We start from the raw sequence: 19,477 nt of genomic DNA, 5'->3' as shown, positions 1-19,477 counted from the left end.
GGCTCTGACACATGCTGAGAAAGTCCAAAGTTGTCAAGGATGTACAGAGGTTCTTTTGCATCTTTGCCATCTTTGGTATCAAAATCACCTACTAAAACACAGTGAAAATCCTCAAAGAAGTGTGCACTATATTTTGGCGGTCTATAAATGGTCACCAGTATTATGCGACAGGAGGATGTCAGCTGGAGTGCAACATATTCAAAGGAGCCAAAATTTTCATATGAGAACAGTTTGCATTGGTAAGTATTATTAAATAAAGTGGCTACTCCTCCTCCTGCATTAAATATTCTAGCCTCACTGATAAAATGGAAGTTTGAGGGAGCTGATTCAATAAGGACTGCAGTGAAAAACATAAAATCAAGGTTTTCCTTTATAATAAAATCATTAATAAGCATTGACTTGCCAGCCTGATATTTAACAACGTAACTTTAAAGTGCTAAAATCATTGTCAGAGGCAGACTGTGGCTGCAAACGCAAATGTTTTCAGATTAGAATATGAAGAAAACAGGATCTTGTTTTGTTAAATAAATTACTTTTACTGAATTTCAATTCTTTTAATCACAGTGTCTAACTACAAAAGTTAAAATACTCTTTACTTTATGCAGAATGGCCCATTTCACAATAAAAGTGGAGCTACTGTATAGAGTATAGTAGTAATTGTACTTCTTAGTACTTTCTACCACTGGCAGTTGTCATGAGGTTAGCTATTGTCAGCTGGTTTAGCTAACATTGCACATGATGACAGACGCTTCAAACAGACTGCTGCGTTATTTTCCTTGAGTTGTTCATGCGTCAAAGGGCCCAAGCCACTGCGGTAAGGACCTTGCCTTAATGGCACATGCTGTACCATGTGACCTACCGGAGCAATCAAGCCAGTCATAATGTCATAATGTGTAACTTCACCGGTGAATGTAGGACCCCGAGCAGATGTAGCAGGCTGAGAACATCTGGTACCCACACCAACATTAGAAGAAGAGCAGTTCGTGTTGGCCGAGTCAAAGCTAATAGGGTTAGGGATTAAAATCACCCTAAAGCACGCCCTGCCACAACATTTAGTATGCTGCCGACACCATACTGCTATAATCACAGCGCGCTGCATCTGATTCATCCAAAATACACTTCAGCCAACACCTGACTGCATGTAAGGGAGGTGGGAGGAAAGCAAAACAAACACCAATAGAAACTCTATGTCTCATCCAGTGGGAACACGAGGGCCTTAACCCTTAGTAGAGTTAATGGAAATCATATTCTATTTAAACTCATATGCAATGGATATCAAATTAGTGGTGGGGACAATTTTAGATAATAAGAACAGTGGAAGGGATATATTCCCACCATTCCCACCATAAATTACACCCATGTGTACCGCTATATAGCGATAGTACATTGTGTAGAATTGTAGGAAATGCAATGAAAAATGAAACATTTTACGGGAGAGGATGCCTCAACTCCACACCAAACTTATATTATATATACTTTCCAAATTCAACCTAAATAAACAGACATGTGTGTCATGTGCATCCAGGTATGAATGTAAAGGGGTTTTATGTGTATATCTTCTTTCTAACATGTAGTTTACCTCAGTTTTGTACACTTTTTTCTAATGCTGGAGGAGGCTGCATGGGAATGTGGATGGAGTTTAACTGGAGTCAGCAGCTACTGCTGGAGCGATGTGTGCATCGGAGCAGGCAGAATTAATGATGACTGGCTGAGTTATAAGAACCGCCTTAGTAAATGGGATAGGTCATGGACATAAATGATTGGACAGTGAGTAAGTATGACTTCTGTGCCTGCCTGAACTACCACAATGCTCCACTATTTCTTTCTTTCTACCCAGTGAGACAGGATAACATTTTTTACTTCATTTCATAAATAAATGTCAGAAATTTAACATTTTTTTTAAATCAGCTGCCACTGGCGGTTTTATTTGGGTGTACAGGCCTATGTATTTTTCACTCAAATGTATTCAAAGCTATTTCTGGCTTCACCCTAAACACAAACATAAAAAAATGTCTCTCCGGTATCTGGCCATCTCCAAAAATGTACCAATACAATGGAGGTGACTGGACTTTAGTTTGTGGTGCAGTAAAAATGAAATAACATTTATCAGAAACATTGTTACTCTGGATAATCCACATCCACAGACATCACATATCTGTCTGGCTGCTGATCAGTCACCAAAGATGCTGCTGCCCCCCCCCCCTCAGTGACAGTAACAATTATCAGAGTTGATTAGGAGTCTTAAATGTCGGTTACTAGCGAGAAAGTTTCCTTGGTGACAGTATTCTGAAGGTTACTGTTGAACAAAGTGTGTTGAGACCAGTTTTTTACTCTGTTTTAGGGACCATGGCTGCTGGGTTGAGGCCAGTGATCTTGCTGCTGTTGCTGCTGTCTTACTGGCAACTGACCTTAGCCAAAGAGGGAAAATCCACAAAGAAGGGCAAGAAAGGCAAGCAGGTCGTCTGTCCATCGTAAGTACGAGAATCCCCACATTAATGTCCTCACAGCTATAGAAAGACAACAATGTGTGTGTGTGTGTGTGACCTTTTGGATGTGTAGAAGGATATTGACGTGTCCTTTAACAGAATCCCAGGACATGAGTGAACATGAGTTTGCGAGCGCTCCTGTTGGTGTGTCTGGAGCTTTAATTAAACAGAAGTTGGGCTGCTGTGACTTGTGAGTGAATGCGCTCGCTGTCTCTTTTCATGGGCAGAGCCTCTGCTCTCTGCTGCCGTGAGTCTCTTCAGCATTCGCGCCTGATGAAAAGTGAACCTGGAAATATGAACACATTTTAGAGAATGCCATCAGCATTTTCCTCATTAATGAGATATTATTTCACCCACACAAACCCAAACACTAATAATCACAACGTTCATTTTTATGACCCGTCCACCGGACCTGAAGATGACCCGTGGTTCATGGATATAACTGCAGTGTGTGCATCAGACCTAACATCAGACCTAACATCAGACCTAACATCAGACCTAACATCAGACCTAACATCAGACCTAACATCAGACCTAACATCAGACCTAACCCTAACCCACACAGATCAGCTACATTATGAGTGATGCCAGGGATACGGGTCTAAGTCCACTGCTGTTTTTTTTTGGGAACTGGAACAAGACGAGATGTTTTCTACATTACACTTTTTGAAGAAGGCAACAAAGGAGAAAAAAAAGGATGAATGGCTGAGCTCACAGAGTTTCAGGGTGTGTGGGCAGACACCTCCTGGGCCTGCTGCAGTGTTAGCTCAAAGGAGGCATAACTGTCGGCCCTCATTAATACATTAATGACCAATAGCTGAGATACAGGCCTCAGGACGGCTCTGGGCAAGAGATGACAAGACGCTCTCATGAGAAGAGGAAAAATCTAATTAATCAAACCTTGCACACAGAAGCACATAGCCAGTAATACATTTCATTCAAAGGCCCTTGTGTTACCACTGGACATGTATCCATTAACCCTGTTATTATACTTACGCCTCTACCCTATTTGATTATTGCTTTCAGCTCCTTTTAGCAATTTCAATCTTATCTATGTCATCATTAAACGCTTTTTTCAGGATCTTTTTGGCCTAATGATTATAATAATGGACTCAACTATCCAGGCCCGGGACAATTGTTTCTTTCATCTGTTCTCTTTGCGCTTCTCTTAATTTTTGACTGCACTTGCACCCACACACACACCCACACACACCCACACACACACACACATATATCCATATATATTAGCATAAAAACATTTGCCTTTTTAAAACCTGACACATGCTGTAATGTTTTTTAATCACCTGATCACCTCTAGCTGCTAAACTAGACGTTAGAACAGCAAGAAGCAGGTGATTAGAGGATCACAGTTCATAGTTAGGCTCAGGCACAGGTAAGAAGAGATCTATTTTCTGGGGCCAGTCAGAGTTGTGCTCTAAAAGTTAGTAATCCAATTTTAAAATCAATTCTAAAATGTTGCAAATGATGCAAATACAGCCTGGACCAGTTGGAAGCATCAGAGTTCCCAGAGATGTACATACATATAATACATGAACCGCACACACACACAGAGTAGAGGGGCGTCCACCCATGGACTATAGATACAGTACTGTGCAAAAGTCTCAGGCAGGTGTGAAGAAATTTACAGGCTGAGTATACGACAGGTCCAATTGAGAATTGGATCAAGAATTGAATTGGATCCAAATGAGAACCTCTGGAACGTTATGTATCGGTGCATCCGACAATGCCAAGTAGCGCCAAAGAGTGTCGAGGAGCTGATGCCCTGGTCTCATCAGGAGCATGCCCAGACGGTGTCCAGAGTGCATACAGGCACGTGGGGACCATTTCTTTGATTTTTGTAGGGATTTTGAATCCAGCCCTCAATCGGTTGGTGATTTTGGTTTCAATTGACCATTATTATGTCATTTTGTTCTCAAGAAATTACATAATGTACAGTAAAGATTTTGCTCTTAAATATTTAGTTTTTTATCAAGATCTGATGTGTGATTTAAGTGTTTCCTTAATTTTTTTGAGCAGTGTCGCTGTAGTTAAACCAAAAAAAGTTCACTCTTGATTCAGGTGTATTAGCCACATATAGACCTTTGTCCAACCTTCCCTTTCCCTCCAAGATCCTGGAGAAAGCAGCAGCCAATCAGCTGAGTCATTTTCTAAATACCAATATTCTCTTTGAGGATTTTCAGTCAGGTTTTACACTCACCATTAGCACAGAGACAGCCCTGGTGAAGGTTACAAACCACCTCCTTATGGCATCAGACAGAGGACTTCTCTCTGTCCTGGTCTTGTTAGACCTGAGTGCTGCTTTTGATACCACTGACCATCACATCCTGTTACAGAGGCTGGAACACTTCATTGGCATAAAAGGAACCATATTAAGCTGGTTTAAGTCCTATTTATCGGATCAATTTCAGTTCGTACATGTTTTAAATGAGTCAAGTTAGACATGGAGTTCCACAAGGTTCAGTGCTTGGACCGATATTATTTACCTTATACATGCTTCCTCTGGGTAATATTACCAGGAAACACTCCATTCATTTCCACTGTTATGCAGATGATACCCAATTATATTTATCAATAAAGCCAGTTGAGTAAACTCCAAGTCTGCCTTAAGGACATAAAGTCCTGGATGAGCAGCAACTTTCTGCTGCTAAAGTCCAACAAAACTGAAATCATTGTGCTTGGCCCCAAACACCTTAGAGACACATCTACTCTGGATGGCACTGCTTCAGGGGGCAGACACCCTCTCTACATTTAAGAGTAGACTAAAAACCTTCCTTAGTGATAAAGCTTATAGTTTAGGGCTGGCTCAGGCCTTAGACCAGCCCCTAGTTATGCTGCTATAGATTCAGACTGCCGGGGGACTCCCATGATGCACTGGGCTCCTCTCTCCTCCTCTTCCTCTCCCTCCTTATGCTTCATGTCCCTTTAATGTCTGTTACTAACTTGGTATCTTCCCTGGAGCCTTTCTGTGCTTTTCTCATCTCTCAGTTTCCTGTGGATCCTGGTCCTGGTTCTCCTGCTGTGGTTCTCTGGCTTCATGAATAACTATTATATTATTAATATCAGTCGTGCTGTTATTATTCATATATTAACTATTGTCATGTTATCATATTGCTAATTATCAGTAATGCTCCTATTGTCAGCACTATAGTTACTGTTATTATTGCGGTTGTTGTTTGTTGTGCTTTTTCTTTTCTTTTCTTTGATCATCAGGACTGAAATGTGGAAAGTCACAGAGTGGTGACGTAATAGTTCAAAGTCCTTTTCTTCACAAAGTCTTCAGCAGTAACAACACTGTGAAATGATTTATATATGATTATGTACTATATTTATATGTTCTGATTTTACATTCTTGTTTATTTTCATATATTTTAATAACTGTACAAATTATTATAATATTTCCTCGTAATTTGAGAATTTACACTGAAGTCTTGTTACATTTATAATCATTGAGAGCTCCTTGAATAACCATAAACCATAAGGTACAGTAGTTTTACCAGTCATGCACATGCAAATTGTGAAGTTCATTTGAACGCACAGTGTTGATGGTGAAGTCTTCAAGCTTTTATTTGAGTAATGATTTGATTGTGACTTCTGTTTGTCAGATTCTGCTCTTTGTCCCTTCAGAGACAGGTAGTGTTTGGTCAGTTGTTAAATGATGTTGACACTGCTCTACTCTCTTGGGAGAGACAAAACTTCCTTTACTTGCAGTGGTTTAGATTTGGATGTTAACTATTTTCCTTTCCTTTACTATACTATTTTACAGCCAGTTGTCCCCAGAGGATTTGGCCCAGGTTCCACCTAACTCCACCTCCAACATCTTAAACCGTCTGATGGTCAGTTATGATCCAAGAATAAGGCCAAACTTTCAAGGTAATGCTACAATCTGTACAGGTAAGTGACGACAGACGTGTAGATCTTCACTCAGGACCGACAAGTTCATTAATGTGTGTGATTACTAGCATAATAATAATGTCTAAATCCCAATTTTTGGGATTGGATTGGAGCTCATTTGTGTGTTACTTTGGACAAAACCTGCTGCTAAATGAATGAATGTAAACAGAAGTCCCTCCATGTGTGGCAGTGAAACACTGGTTGCAGCATTTCCTTTTGGTACTTTTGGTACTTTTGGTAGCTGTTGGTACTTCCACACATCTCTGATCCACATCGGAAGGGCTGTCCTGGGACAGAAGATACAGATTCATGTGTGGGCATCCACTAAAGAAACAGGTGCACCATAAGGGAATGGAGGGAATATTGTCTAGCCTCAAAAGAAGTGAAATGATACACTATCAGACAAAAAAACAGATAAAAAACCCAAACTAACATTTACACATAAATCAAGTCACATTTAAAAAGGATCAGTGACTTGTTCATGTAACAGATCCACCGCATGTCATTTAATAAGGAACAGTTTTCCTCTTATTAAACAACCCGTTCTGACGCATGTCAATAGTACTGCCTGCAGACTGTAGGAAAAGGAAAGAAAGCAAAAATATTGTTCAACAGGAGACATTGTCATGTGAGGGAAAAATAAAAAGAAGAGATGATGAAACAAAGGGAGAGAGATGGAGGGAAGAACGGAGGCATAAGAGCAAACAGAACAGAGAGAACATGAGGAGTTTGTGTGGTTGATTTGTTCTGTGAAGCTTCAAGCTACAACCAGATGTCCTTCACCTCACACACACACACACACACACACACACACACAAACACACACACACACACACACACTTAGTGGTGACTTGTGTGCATTTGCACTGCACCAGAGCAGGAGTTACCCTGAGTGACCCATTAAATATGATATATACTGCATATATACTCACAGGACCATGAAAAACTGTTCATCTTCTTTCTGATTTCTTCTATTTTTGTATATTACTCACATATAATTGTTTCATGCACAATGCACATTTATCATTGGACATGTTGTCAGAGCCAACAGTAATGTCTGCCCTTCATCATTACCAGGGTTATATACAGTACCAGTCAAAAGTTTGGACACACCTTATCATTTAATGTTTTGGTCTTAGTTGAGTGGTTATTGTCATGATATGAATTAGTACAGTAGTGGAATATAGAACTGTGCACCAACCGTACCTCTGCACAGCACAACTGATGGTCGCAAACACATTAAGAAGACAATACATTCCATAAATTAATAAAAGACACGCGTGTTAAAAAAAATCATGAGTTTCCGCAAACTAATAGCACCTAACTTGGATGTCAATAACTGATAAGAGTTCATTCACCTGGTAACATCTGTGTTTGGAGTGCTTCCTGTGAATTAAAATCTACTAAAACATTTCTGAAATGTAATTTTTAACGTAATTGCAGATTTTCAAATCCCTGTACAAGAGTCCCATTAGTCTGTGGAGACCTGGCTCTCTCCACATCCTCTGATACTCTAATGTGCATCCCCACTTCCAGTGGCAGTCCACCATCAATTGGAAGATCTCTGCTTCTTTTTAGTGGCGTATTAGTAGTAGCGAGTGATGAGTGATGTCTGCTTATTCCTGCTGCTCCTGTGTGATATGAAGTCCGGTCAGACACACAGGTGACAGAGCAGTGACGAGGCAGCGCCTCTGGCTCCTGGTAGCAGAAAGGAGAAAAGCTCGTAGGATTGTAAGAGGCTGGTGGGTGGTGGGTGTTTGCCTCAGCAGCTCCCAGCCAGGCAGCAACAGAACCACGGTGGAAACACCTGAACCACTTTCAGTGCATTCATGAGGAGGATTTTCCCCAAATAAACATCAGCTCGTCAGCATCTCATCAGAACATATCTGTTCCCCTTTTTTGACAGTTGGTCTCGTGTGTCTTTCAGGTATCCCAGTGGAGTCCAGGGTGAACATTTTCATTAACAGCTTTGGGTCCATCCAGGAGACCACGATGGTGACTCAAACACACACCGCACACACACTTTATTCTTTCCTTTTCAAACTGCCTGTGTAGTGCAGCTACTGCTCGATACCGACATGAGATTATGTGTTTTGATAATGTGGCTGAGCCGACCCTTTCACACGGGTCATAACGTGGTAATATAAGCATTAGTTAGCAGTAGCGGTACGAGTAGCAGCAGCGGAGGCAATGATGATTAATGAAAATGTCTCTGTCTCTTTCTACAGGACTACAGAGTGAATATATTCCTTCGTCAGAGATGGAATGACCCTCGCCTACGACTTCCCACTGACTTCAAGAGTGATGCGCTGACCATTGATCCCAACATGTTCCAGTGTTTGTGGAAACCAGACCTTTTCTTTGCCAACGAGAAAAACGCAAACTTTCATGATGTCACACAGGACAACATTCTGCTTTTCATCTTCAGGAATGGAGATGTCTTGATCAGTATGAGGTATGCACGCATATTTTCCATCTTCCCATCAGTATCCAGGAGCCGTTGCCAACTCTTCTCAGCTCTAAACAGGAAGCACACTCTCAAAAACAGAACCTTCAGGCATCTTCATCACTATTTTTAATGAAATAGTATTTGTGTGAGAAGGTTTGTCCCTTTGTTGGTTGGTCGCTCCATCACTTTGGTCCAGAATCAAACCATTTTCAAATTTAAATTCACTTTAGCTTTATAGCCAAAACAGTAGAGAAAATTATTAACATCAGCAAATGATCAGCAATTACAACAATGTGTGATCTGAAAGGTGTCCATAATCAGGAATTATTGGACTCGGAGTTGAACATCACACCTTCTTAGCATCAGCATGTTAGCATAGTCATTGTAATAGGCACACACGTGGCTTTGGTTCTTTGGACTGTCCCTGGAAGACAGTATAGAGAGAGGATCAATAAGCATTATCCTTCATTGTATGTGTGTGTGTGTGTGTTTCTGGGTGCAGGCTGTCAGTGACACTGTCTTGTCCCTTGGATCTTACACTCTTCCCAATGGACACACAGCTGTGTAAGATGCAGCTGGAGAGTTGTAAGTACACACACACCCACACACACAGCGGAGGGAGGAGGTGAGGGCACAGTGACCCATCTCAGCCTGTCAGCTTGTCACCACAGGAGGTGGACTCTCACCTCAAACATCAAATCATACTTAGCCTGAAAGACCAGCTTCAGAGCCTCACTGCCTCACAGCTCCTCCAACCAAAAGCTTCACCGCCCCCCACCAGTAACACGTCACCAAACATCAAACTAAAACCACCCAGCAGCAGCTCACTGCCCCAGCCTGATACACTGCCGTCTATCAGCTGTCTGCCTGACCTCAGCTCATGTTTGTGACAGTTCACATGATCATACATGTCTCAATGACAGGTTATAATTCCTCCATTACTACTCATACTCTCCATTGTTAAACGAAGAGCTCTTTAGTAAAGCGGTTTGGTTGGTTTCGTCACTCTGTTCATCAGTGTTACCCAGCCTCTTTCCTAAGGATGTCTCTATTGATTAATTAAGAACCCAAATGTATTTACCTGAACCTGTTACCTACTTGGTTGGGGGTTCACTTACTTTTGCACATCCGCTAATTCCACGTTTCACGTAGGTTTTTTTGGCCACTAACACAACTCTAAAGAAGTACATGCAATTGTTAAACATAAACCTGACGTTTCATGTATGTAAAACTGGTGGTGATAAAACAAGAAAATCATGGTAAAACAACAGAAAACTGCTCAAGTCTAAACTGGGAGAACAAAACCACGTTATTGTGCACAGAGGAACTAATCTGCATGCACAGCAGGAGAGAGTAGCTGCCAAGATCACAGTCTCCTTATGCCCAGTGTCCACCTGCCACATCACCCCACCCTCAGCATCCACAGCCTCCGTGACCACGTCTGCTTCTGTAAGGACACTGCCAGCATCTTTGCTAAGACTCTCAGGACCAAAGCCAAGATGAAGCCCCCATGAACAGCAGATGAGTCAGCCACTGTGTAACTGGACCTTACTACACCCCACCATCATCACCTCACCAACAGAACCAGGCCAGAACCCAAAACCAGAGCCACACCAGAAAACAGACCAGATTTAGATTTTCTCATCCCCCGAGGGACCTGTTGTAGATCTGATTCCAACATCACATACAGAGACAGAGTTGTTTTTATGTAACATATGTTCCTCCCATTGACTCTACCTACTACGACAGGGAACTCCTCCCAAATCTCCACAGCCAGGTCTGCAGATTTTATGCCTTGGGAAATGTGCTGATCTGTGGAGACCCCAGTGGACGTGCTTGGCTGGTATCCAGACTCAACTCAGAGAATGGTAACAAATACATATTTGGACAAAACTCCCACGTCGCCATAATTCTGACCTCAGGTAAACAACAATAGAAGAGACTTTCTCCGTCAAATCCTCGGTTTGTACCTTATTGGTTTGGAGGGGACCTCTGCTCACCTCTTGGCTGTAGCGCAGTCGATTACATGATTTAGACCCTCTCTGTTCTGATCACAATCAAACAGATCCCAGTAATGTGTTTGACATCAGGAGACAATGCTCAACAATACAAACACACACTCAAGATCGCAAAGGCTCCGTACACACAAGGGAAAATTAGAAGTATCTAAAAAAACTAAACTTGATCAGTCACTTCAAAATTCAGAACAAACACAGATGTCTAAAATTAGAATTGTCCACTGAAGACTCACAGAGCCCTTCTGATCTCCTGACTGCTGAGCGGGACGTAGAAAAATAGTTACACAACCTAAAACCAAAAAAAGGAAGAGGCGTCTCTGTGAGCATGTTTCATTGATTTCAGAAAAGCATTTGAACAAATTAGGCATATTAGTTTATTTTACTCCGAAGGGGTGTAGGGGTAAAACATGACAATAAAATCTATGTACACAAAAAACAGCAGAGAAGAGGCTGCTGTTTATCACCTGCCCTGTCCAACATCTATATTAATGGATCGGCCACCATCTTGGAACAGTCCACTGCACCTGGTTTGACACTTCACAACTCACAGATCAAATTCCTGCTATTTGCAGATGATTTAATCCTGTTACATCTGACAAAAGATGGACTTCAACAGAGCCGTTACCGTCAGAACTGGGTCCTTCAATAAACAATCAATGAAAGAAAAAATGACATCAGGGAAGCAAATATCACTTTGCAATTGGAGCACAAACTATAGAAAACAGTTGGGAAAAGGTCCATCGAGAGAGAAAGCACACAGAGCATTTTATGTAATCAAAAGACAAAGTCACATTCAGATTCCAAGTTTAGTTTGGACCAAATGACTTCTGCTCTAAGGAAGCAAAGTATTAAACCTAAACTTTGACCAGTGGGTAAAGGATCTGATCTGACTGAGGAAAAGCATCCTGCAGGTGCACAGGACACCGACAAATAATTCCTGCAGAGATCAACTGGGCCAAATTCTAATTCAAAAACGATTATTAACATATTGGCCTAATCTAAAACAGCATGATCCCCACTCCTGCCAGCACAAAGACAAAAGTCGCCTCGCTCAGCTGGTGCTGACCCCTGACACCTCGGTCTGAAACCAGTTCAAGCAGTGCGCTGCCTCAAAAAGCAGTCAGAGACCTGAACTGTCAGCCGAGTGATAACGCAACAGAAACACTACGTGACTTGTTGGAACACACACAGTAAAATACAATCTGGTTTTGAACAGACCCACTGAGCACAGGGACTGATGGCAAACACGGGAATATACTAATAAAGCACAGCCTGGCCAGAGAAACAGGATGATACAAGAAAAGGAGGAACAATTGTGAGAGTAGTGTGGAGCTGCTGCTGTGGAGACAGACCAGCTCTTCCTTCAATTCAAACCGGTCAGGGAACACTTGTTAACAAAGTAAACTACTCAGTGTTTGTTTGTTCATGATTTTGGTTGGTTGGTTGTTTTTTTTCCGTTAGTTTTGCTTGAAATGTATGTTCTGCTCAGAATGTAGATACACACACAGTAAAAATAGTATATGTATAGATCTCTTTACATTATTCCAACAATGCTTTGGCAGAACTGTATTTTGTTATAGTCGTGCCAATAAAGCTACCTGAATTTGAATCTGAGAAAGAAAGACAGAAACCAGCTAGATTTTCTGAAGAGGTCTGGTTTTGTGTCAGACCACTTGAATTACAACATGCTGAAAAGGTTATTAGGAAATGTTTGAGCAATGTCGCTGAAAAACTGCTTACCCCAGGTTTAATATATAGTAGACAATATATAAATATTTTCATTTCGTGTCTTAGTTGGCTATACCACCAGTGATCTCGTGTTCATGTGGCAGTCTGACCCAGTTCAGATGGATGAGATTGCGCTCCCTCAGTTTGACATCAAACAAGAGGACATAAAGTATGGAAACTGCACAAAGTACTACCAAGGAACAGGTTGGTAATTATTGATTGTACAGTTATAACTAACGCATCAACACCGTCACTACGGTAAGCATGAATGTAGCAAATCACCTTCTTACCTCTGCCACTATACCACATTACATTTATTTAGCTGACACTTTTATCCAAGGCAATTGCATTCAGTGTGGGCATGCAACAGAAAAGCCAAGGGCCAAGGTGCACTCTGTGCAGATGAGTTTTCAGTGTGAACAGATGAGTTACAAGTCGTTCAGCAATAGCAAACATAATGGACGGGTTGGGTATATTATATGGAAATATAATTTACCCAAATTCAGCTTCCTTTCAAGGTTAGGAGAACTTGGGTAGGATGTGAACAAGGAGGTCTCCAAGGTCCTTGGAGAATGGAGAGGAGGATCTTGTGGTTCACTGTGTCAAAGTGGAGGAGCAGAGGGAGCCTGCTCTAGCAGAGATAACAGCAAGGAGGCCAGTCTTTGTCCAGTCAGCCAACTGAGTTATCAGCCCATTACACGGCCGTTATCAGTCATCGGGAGCGTAGACCTGACATACTGTACTCATTTTCACCAAAAACATGATCTTTTTTCTAAAGCTAAACCTGTAGTCTTGTCCTAAACCTCTAAGTATTTCAAGAGAAAGTCGAGAGAAGAGTGTCTGTCACAGAGGCAGAAGGAGGGTTGGGTGGAGGTTGGACAGAGAGAGAGAGAGAGAGAGAGAGAGAGAGAGAGAGAGCAATATGGTAACAGTGAAAAAACATAAAACACAAATAGTTAATATATGAATAATAAAAACAAGTAATAATAGTAAAAAGTGTCAAGATGAGAAAAGAACAAAAAGGCTCCAGGGAAGATACCAAGTTAGTAACAGACATTAAAGGGATATGAGGCATAAGGATGGAGAGGAAGAGGAGGAGAGAGGAGCCCAGTGCATCATGGGAGTCCCCCAGCAGTCTAGGCCTGTAGCAGCATAACTAGGGGCTGGTCCAAGACCTGATCCAGTCCTGAACTATAAGCTTTATCACTAAGGAAGGTTTTTAGTCTACTCTTAATGTAGAGAGGGTGTCTGCCCCCTGAACCCTTTTTCATCAGAGCTCTTACAATAACGTATGAAAGAAAGGACTGGCTTCACAGACAGCTATCATTGAGGATCATCTGCTGTTTCCAGTCATTTGACTGAAGGTCCACTGCTGGCTAATGATTAGTGATGATTTACCCTCACTATTCTAAATGTTCCAGTCCAGCCAAACTCTAAAAGTTGACCCACTTAAACCAGAGTGTTTTGCTGTCGGGGGATAAATAGTGTGGAATACATTACATTCACAAGCTGGACTGCCAAGATAGAAAATCCAAAAGACACTGAATATGCACTTCTGCTTATCTTCAGATTTCCCAGCAGTTTTTATCATCTGTAAACATTGCCAGAATATTTTTGAGTGATCCATAATCACTCCTTCTCTGTCTTCTTCTAGGATACTACACCTGTGTTGAAGTGATCTTTACACTGCGTCGGCAGGTTGGTTTCTACATGATGGGAGTTTATGCTCCAACTCTGTTGCTTGTTGTTTTGTCGTGGTTATCATTCTGGATCAACCCCGATGCCTCAGCTGCAAGGGTGCCATTAGGTGAGTACCATAAATACACAGTTTACTTACTGCATATTCAACAATTCCCATTCAAGCATGCAGTATTCAAATATTTACAGGTACGTCCTTCAACGCTCACAGGTAGATGTACCATACCATTGTGGTTTTTTCCCCTCTGACTGTCTCATGGTCCTCTCGCACTGATATTTACTCAGGAAACACAGCAGCTTCCTCCTTCATCTGAGAACAGAGAGAGGTTTCAGTAATGTCCACTAGACAGAGCTCACATAGAGGGAACTTTCTTAAACCTCGGATGCCATTCAAAATACACCAGTCTTAAACCGAGCATGCTCCAATTAGGATCAGTTCAGTGTTTGTCTACATCCGTAGAACTCCAGAGGAAACAATGGTATTTTTCTTGTGATACTGATCCCACGATGATCTCCTCCACCCCACAGAGCTGGTTGTTTTTTGTAGATGTATGATTTGTTGTCATATCGTCTTTATGGACAATAGAGGCAAAGGTAATGATTGGTAGAGGCAAGAGTCCAGGTCATTCAGGTCTTCAGTGACAGGCTCCACTGCTCATAGGAGTGCCCAAGCTCAAATATTAATAGTTGGAATATGGCGCACGTCAGGTTTCAATGTGTCGGGTATCAGCCAGACATGACTGATCCACATGAGTGTATGATGTTTATATAAACTTTATATAAACCCCTGGCCTCTTGTTACCATACATAACAATTAATCCAGTGACTCATCCACTGATATGACATCTGTACTTTGCACTAGCAGACATTCTGAACTGAAATATTGGAATCAGTATTTTTGGGAGGGAAACGTTTGGATCAGTTGGGTCAGTGATGCTTGAACCAGTGAAACGATCAAACATCAACGGTATTTACTTGATTCCTCATTTTAGGGATGAAAGACACCCACTGCATCCATATGAAAGCAGTCAATAGGTACTCTACTTTTTAGGAGGTCAGTGGACTAGTGTATTCCTGACACTCCACATACTTTGATGAAACACTTCTTCCATCAGGGCTGGGAGTCATTCACTGTACTTGTAATATAAATATGCACGAGCTTCTCAGAACGAATCAGGATCTCTGGCTGAACCCTCCAGTGAACTGAACTGCTCCTAATTGCTCTCTGCTACTTCTAGACTATTGGTTCCTGATCTCAGACAAAGAGCAAGAGCTAGAGTTTATCACTAAACACACATCCTTAGTTGGTGCTGTCTGAGGAATGCACAAACACATTTTGATGCCATCCTGCTCTTGTTCTTATGTAGGTTGAGAGCACATAGTGTACGTCATTTTGGACAAAACTGTCTCTCCAACAGAGTGCATTCTAATCAAGAAACTGTGGTGAATATTTCATTTATCATTGACTTTCTGAATTCTGCCCTCATCAGGTATCCTATTAGTCCATTAATCCATCCAGTCATCAATCCCACCCTTCCTTTATCATGCCATTCCACACCCTAGTTAACGGTAAGCTGCATCGTGACATCATCACACTAAACATGTTATTGTTACTAACCAAGTCTTTCTTTTTCTTTCACACAAAGCAGATTTTTGACTCAAATGTTACCTGTCTGGAAAAAAATCATTCACATACGGTAACATTAAAGTGTTGACATCTGTGTGTTTCTAGGTATTCTATCCGTACTCTCTCTGTCCAGTGAGAGTATGTCCTTAGCTTCAGAGCTACCGAAGGTTTCCTACGTAAAGGCCATTGATATCTGGCTCATTGCCTGTCTGCTTTTTGGATTTTCATCACTGGTGGAATACGCTGTGGTGCAGGTCAGTTCTTACACACATATGTACAAGACGCCAGTGCAGCACATGTCCATACCCATCAGTGAGAGAGAGAGAGTGTCTGGGAATATGGAAGACAGAGAAAGCAATGGCAATGGCATACCAGCAGCACGACAAAATCATCTTTGATTCAAGCCATATTTAGCCAGCATTAGGAGGTCGAGGCTGATATTTGTAATTAGACATATTCCAGACAAATAATTTGTAGATAAGCAGGAAGCAATACTGGATCCTTTTTTTTTTTTTTACAAAGGAAAAAGAGTATGATAAGGTCTAAGTGGTGTCGCTTGAATGAGTAACAAAGTGTTTGGGTAAGGCCACAAGAAACACAGCATATATCATAGAAAATGATAAAATATAATGCTGAGCTTTGGCTCTGCTGCCTGGTAATTAGTCTGATCCTCACAATATGATGCATATGATTAGCTTTGTCCAAACAATGTAAGCATAAGCCTATAGGTTATGGCTGTAGCTAATTCTTCAATAAGTCTTCATTCTTCCCTGTTAGAACCATTTTTTTCTGTGACCAAACCGAACCAAACAGACTTAAAACCAGGAAATAAATATAATGACATTTATGTAACATACAAACAATTTACAATAATCAGTCAGTTTCTAAAATGTTCACCTATTGTGCAAAAAAAATCACAATATTGTATTTCCTGTACATAAAACTAAACTTGACTGTAATTTTATTTGCCATTATTGCTTTTTTTCCTAACAATTGTAGTGCCTATGGCCTGTTCCCTTCTCCTCTCCCTAAACCTGGTTTCATAACCTCCTCTCCCACTCTCCTCATCCACTTACAATGACCGATAGGACGATGGTGTGTGTGAGAGAGGATAACAGCGTTAGATAACGCACAAACCTTTCTGGATGATCCCTTTTTCTATTAGGAGTCCAGCTTTGAAAGCATTCCTTGGTTTCGGGGCTCGGCCATAAAGCCAAGTAACAGACTCTCCGAGACTGTTTTCCTGATATAAATTACAGGGTTAATAATGAGAACATCTGCTATTTTCACTGCGGCTACTTCACTGAACTCTTGCAGCTCATACGTGTGAGGCGTCCACATAGACTGTGGTGGCTGCTGTTGCAGTGCTGTCTGCCAGCCAGCCTGTCTCTCCACACTGAGTTTACCTTTGATTATGGCCATCAAATAAAAAAGCCTTGTTAACAGATGAATGGTTGCTGTTCACAGAAACACTGCAGGGTTTTGTATTTCAAACCAATACAGGAAGTGTTGACTTAAAAAAATGTCTGTATCATATTCTACAGGTACAGACATTGAAACTGTAATGAAAAGTGTATAGTGTTGCTGGTATGATGCCAATATGATTGTCACAGATAATTCTTATTGTCTGTTTTTCCTGTGTGGCTGCTCCTACCTGTTAACATGGACGCCAAAAAAACACATTTTGACCCAGGTATTGACATAGATGGTAAACAAGAGTGTCCCCAAAGCGGAACCTTGGAGGATCCCCGATGCAATATGTAATATGTTGAGGAAATGTCATAAAATTTAAGACACTGTGACATCTCAGAGAGGTCATTTTCTGACCGAGATATGTTCTAATTCAACCCAAAACTGTAACTGTTTGTCCGCTCTCCTCTCTTTCTCCCTTCTACTCTTTTCCATTCCGATGCTTGTTCTCCCAAATCTTTGGGCACTTGCCCTTATTTCCACATCAGCCTGCATGGCTGTCTTTTGAAACAGAAAAGGCTTGCTGTAACTTCTCAAGTCTGTGCCATGTTGGCCACTTGACACTGAAAATCTACAACAGAGAACCAGGGATTCTTGCCCTCTCCTGTGTGAGTCGTACTTCTACAGCTCTTCCACGCGATGTGGGTGCCATTGGCAACCAACCCAAATAACCACCACCCGAAAGGTGTGGGATGACAGAAATTACCTCAACAACATGCATTCTTCATCATACATCTGGCCAAAGGCTTCACCTGCCTGAATGCTGGCACTGCGCTGTTTTATCCTACTGAGAGCTACGAGGGCCTTCAGCTGACCTACATGATAAACTCCTGCCTGAGCTGCAGGAAATCTGCCGTAATGTTTCACTGCACACTGACATAAGTACTGTCTTTTCAGCATGTTGTATTTATGGGGCGTTTCAAGTCTTTAGCCGTGTCTATACTTTAACCGTCATCAGCATCATGCGTGACAGGTGCATTCATGTGTCACTGTGCACAAGCTCAAACAGAACAATAGCTATTATTATCACAGAGTGGGTCAGGTGTGTGGATCATGCCATGGTTTGAGTGTAACTCCTCTGTTTCCCACTCTCTCTCTCCCTCTCTATCTTTCTGTAGGTGGCACTAAACAGTCCCAAACTGATTGAGGAGGAGAAAGCCAAAATGGCCACGAAGGAGAAAGCTTTGAAAGAGAAAGAAGGAAAGAAGCCGACAAATAAAACCAACAACACTGTAAATGGGACTGGTGGAACACCGATACACGTCAACACTCTGCAGGTAAACACGACTCGGACAAACAACATGCATGAATATTTCTGTCACTTACATTATTAGTAATAAGCTTCACGTGCAGCCTTGAAGATGAGATTGTTATTATCAGAGTAACTTCTATGTCATACAAATAAACCCTAACGAGCTTATTTTAATTACTCAGAAGTAAAAATGGAATTGAACTAGTTCCCCAGCAAGAATTATTAATGAGGCACCATTTAGCAGAACCCATTTCCTTCTGTGTAAACTTGTTTTGAGTTCAGTGAGGAATAATAGTGGCCCCAACATGCTCCCTGGGAGGCCCCTGAATTTGTGTTTTTGTTCATATTTTTCACGACTCTTTATACAGCAAAGTGCCGTGAGTGACGATATCAACAGACTTCAGTTTGTGTCTGTCTCTTAGCAGGTGGTAGAAACTCGCTGTAAGAAAGTTTGCACCTCCAAGTCGGACCTTCGCTCCAATGACTTCAGCATTGTGGGATCTTTACCTCGAGACTTTGAACTATCCAATTTTGACTGTTATGGCAAACCAGTTGAGGTTACAGGGGCCCTCAAGTCCCAGAGCAAAGCCAACAAGAAACCTCCCCCTCCCAAACCTGTCATACCAGCTGCCGCCAAACGCATTGACCTGTATGCAAGAGCCCTTTTCCCCTTCTCCTTCCTCTTCTTCAATGTCGTCTACTGGTCTATCTACCTGTGAGAAGCAGAGCACAGTGAAAATAACAATAAAAGAGGTTTGTATTCTGTCGTTTGTCACCATACTGACGCTGAAATTCCATTAAACTGACAAATGGCATATTCATATAATGAATTATATA

General features: G+C 41.5%; 1 protein-coding gene across 1 annotated transcript; it reads left to right on the top strand.

Annotated features, from left to right (window-relative positions):
* The first annotated feature begins 2,346 nt into the window (after positions 1–2,346).
* LOC139198597 (glycine receptor subunit beta-like) lies at positions 2,347–19,477 on the top strand. Its single transcript, XM_070827492.1, has 10 exons — positions 2,347–2,471; positions 6,271–6,377; positions 8,326–8,393; positions 8,627–8,853; positions 9,350–9,432; positions 12,660–12,797; positions 14,248–14,400; positions 16,024–16,172; positions 18,507–18,665; positions 19,063–19,477. Exons 1-10 carry the CDS (start codon positions 2,347–2,349, stop codon positions 19,357–19,359), a joined length of 1,506 nt encoding a protein of 501 aa, XP_070683593.1. The 3' UTR covers positions 19,360–19,477.

The sequence above is a fragment of the Pempheris klunzingeri genome, chromosome 3 (genome assembly GCF_042242105.1).
Source record: "Pempheris klunzingeri isolate RE-2024b chromosome 3, fPemKlu1.hap1, whole genome shotgun sequence".
Lineage (NCBI taxonomy): Eukaryota > Metazoa > Chordata > Actinopteri > Acropomatiformes > Pempheridae > Pempheris > Pempheris klunzingeri.
Note: the sequence above shows the minus strand (reverse complement) of the source record. Positions and strands in the feature narration are given on the sequence as shown.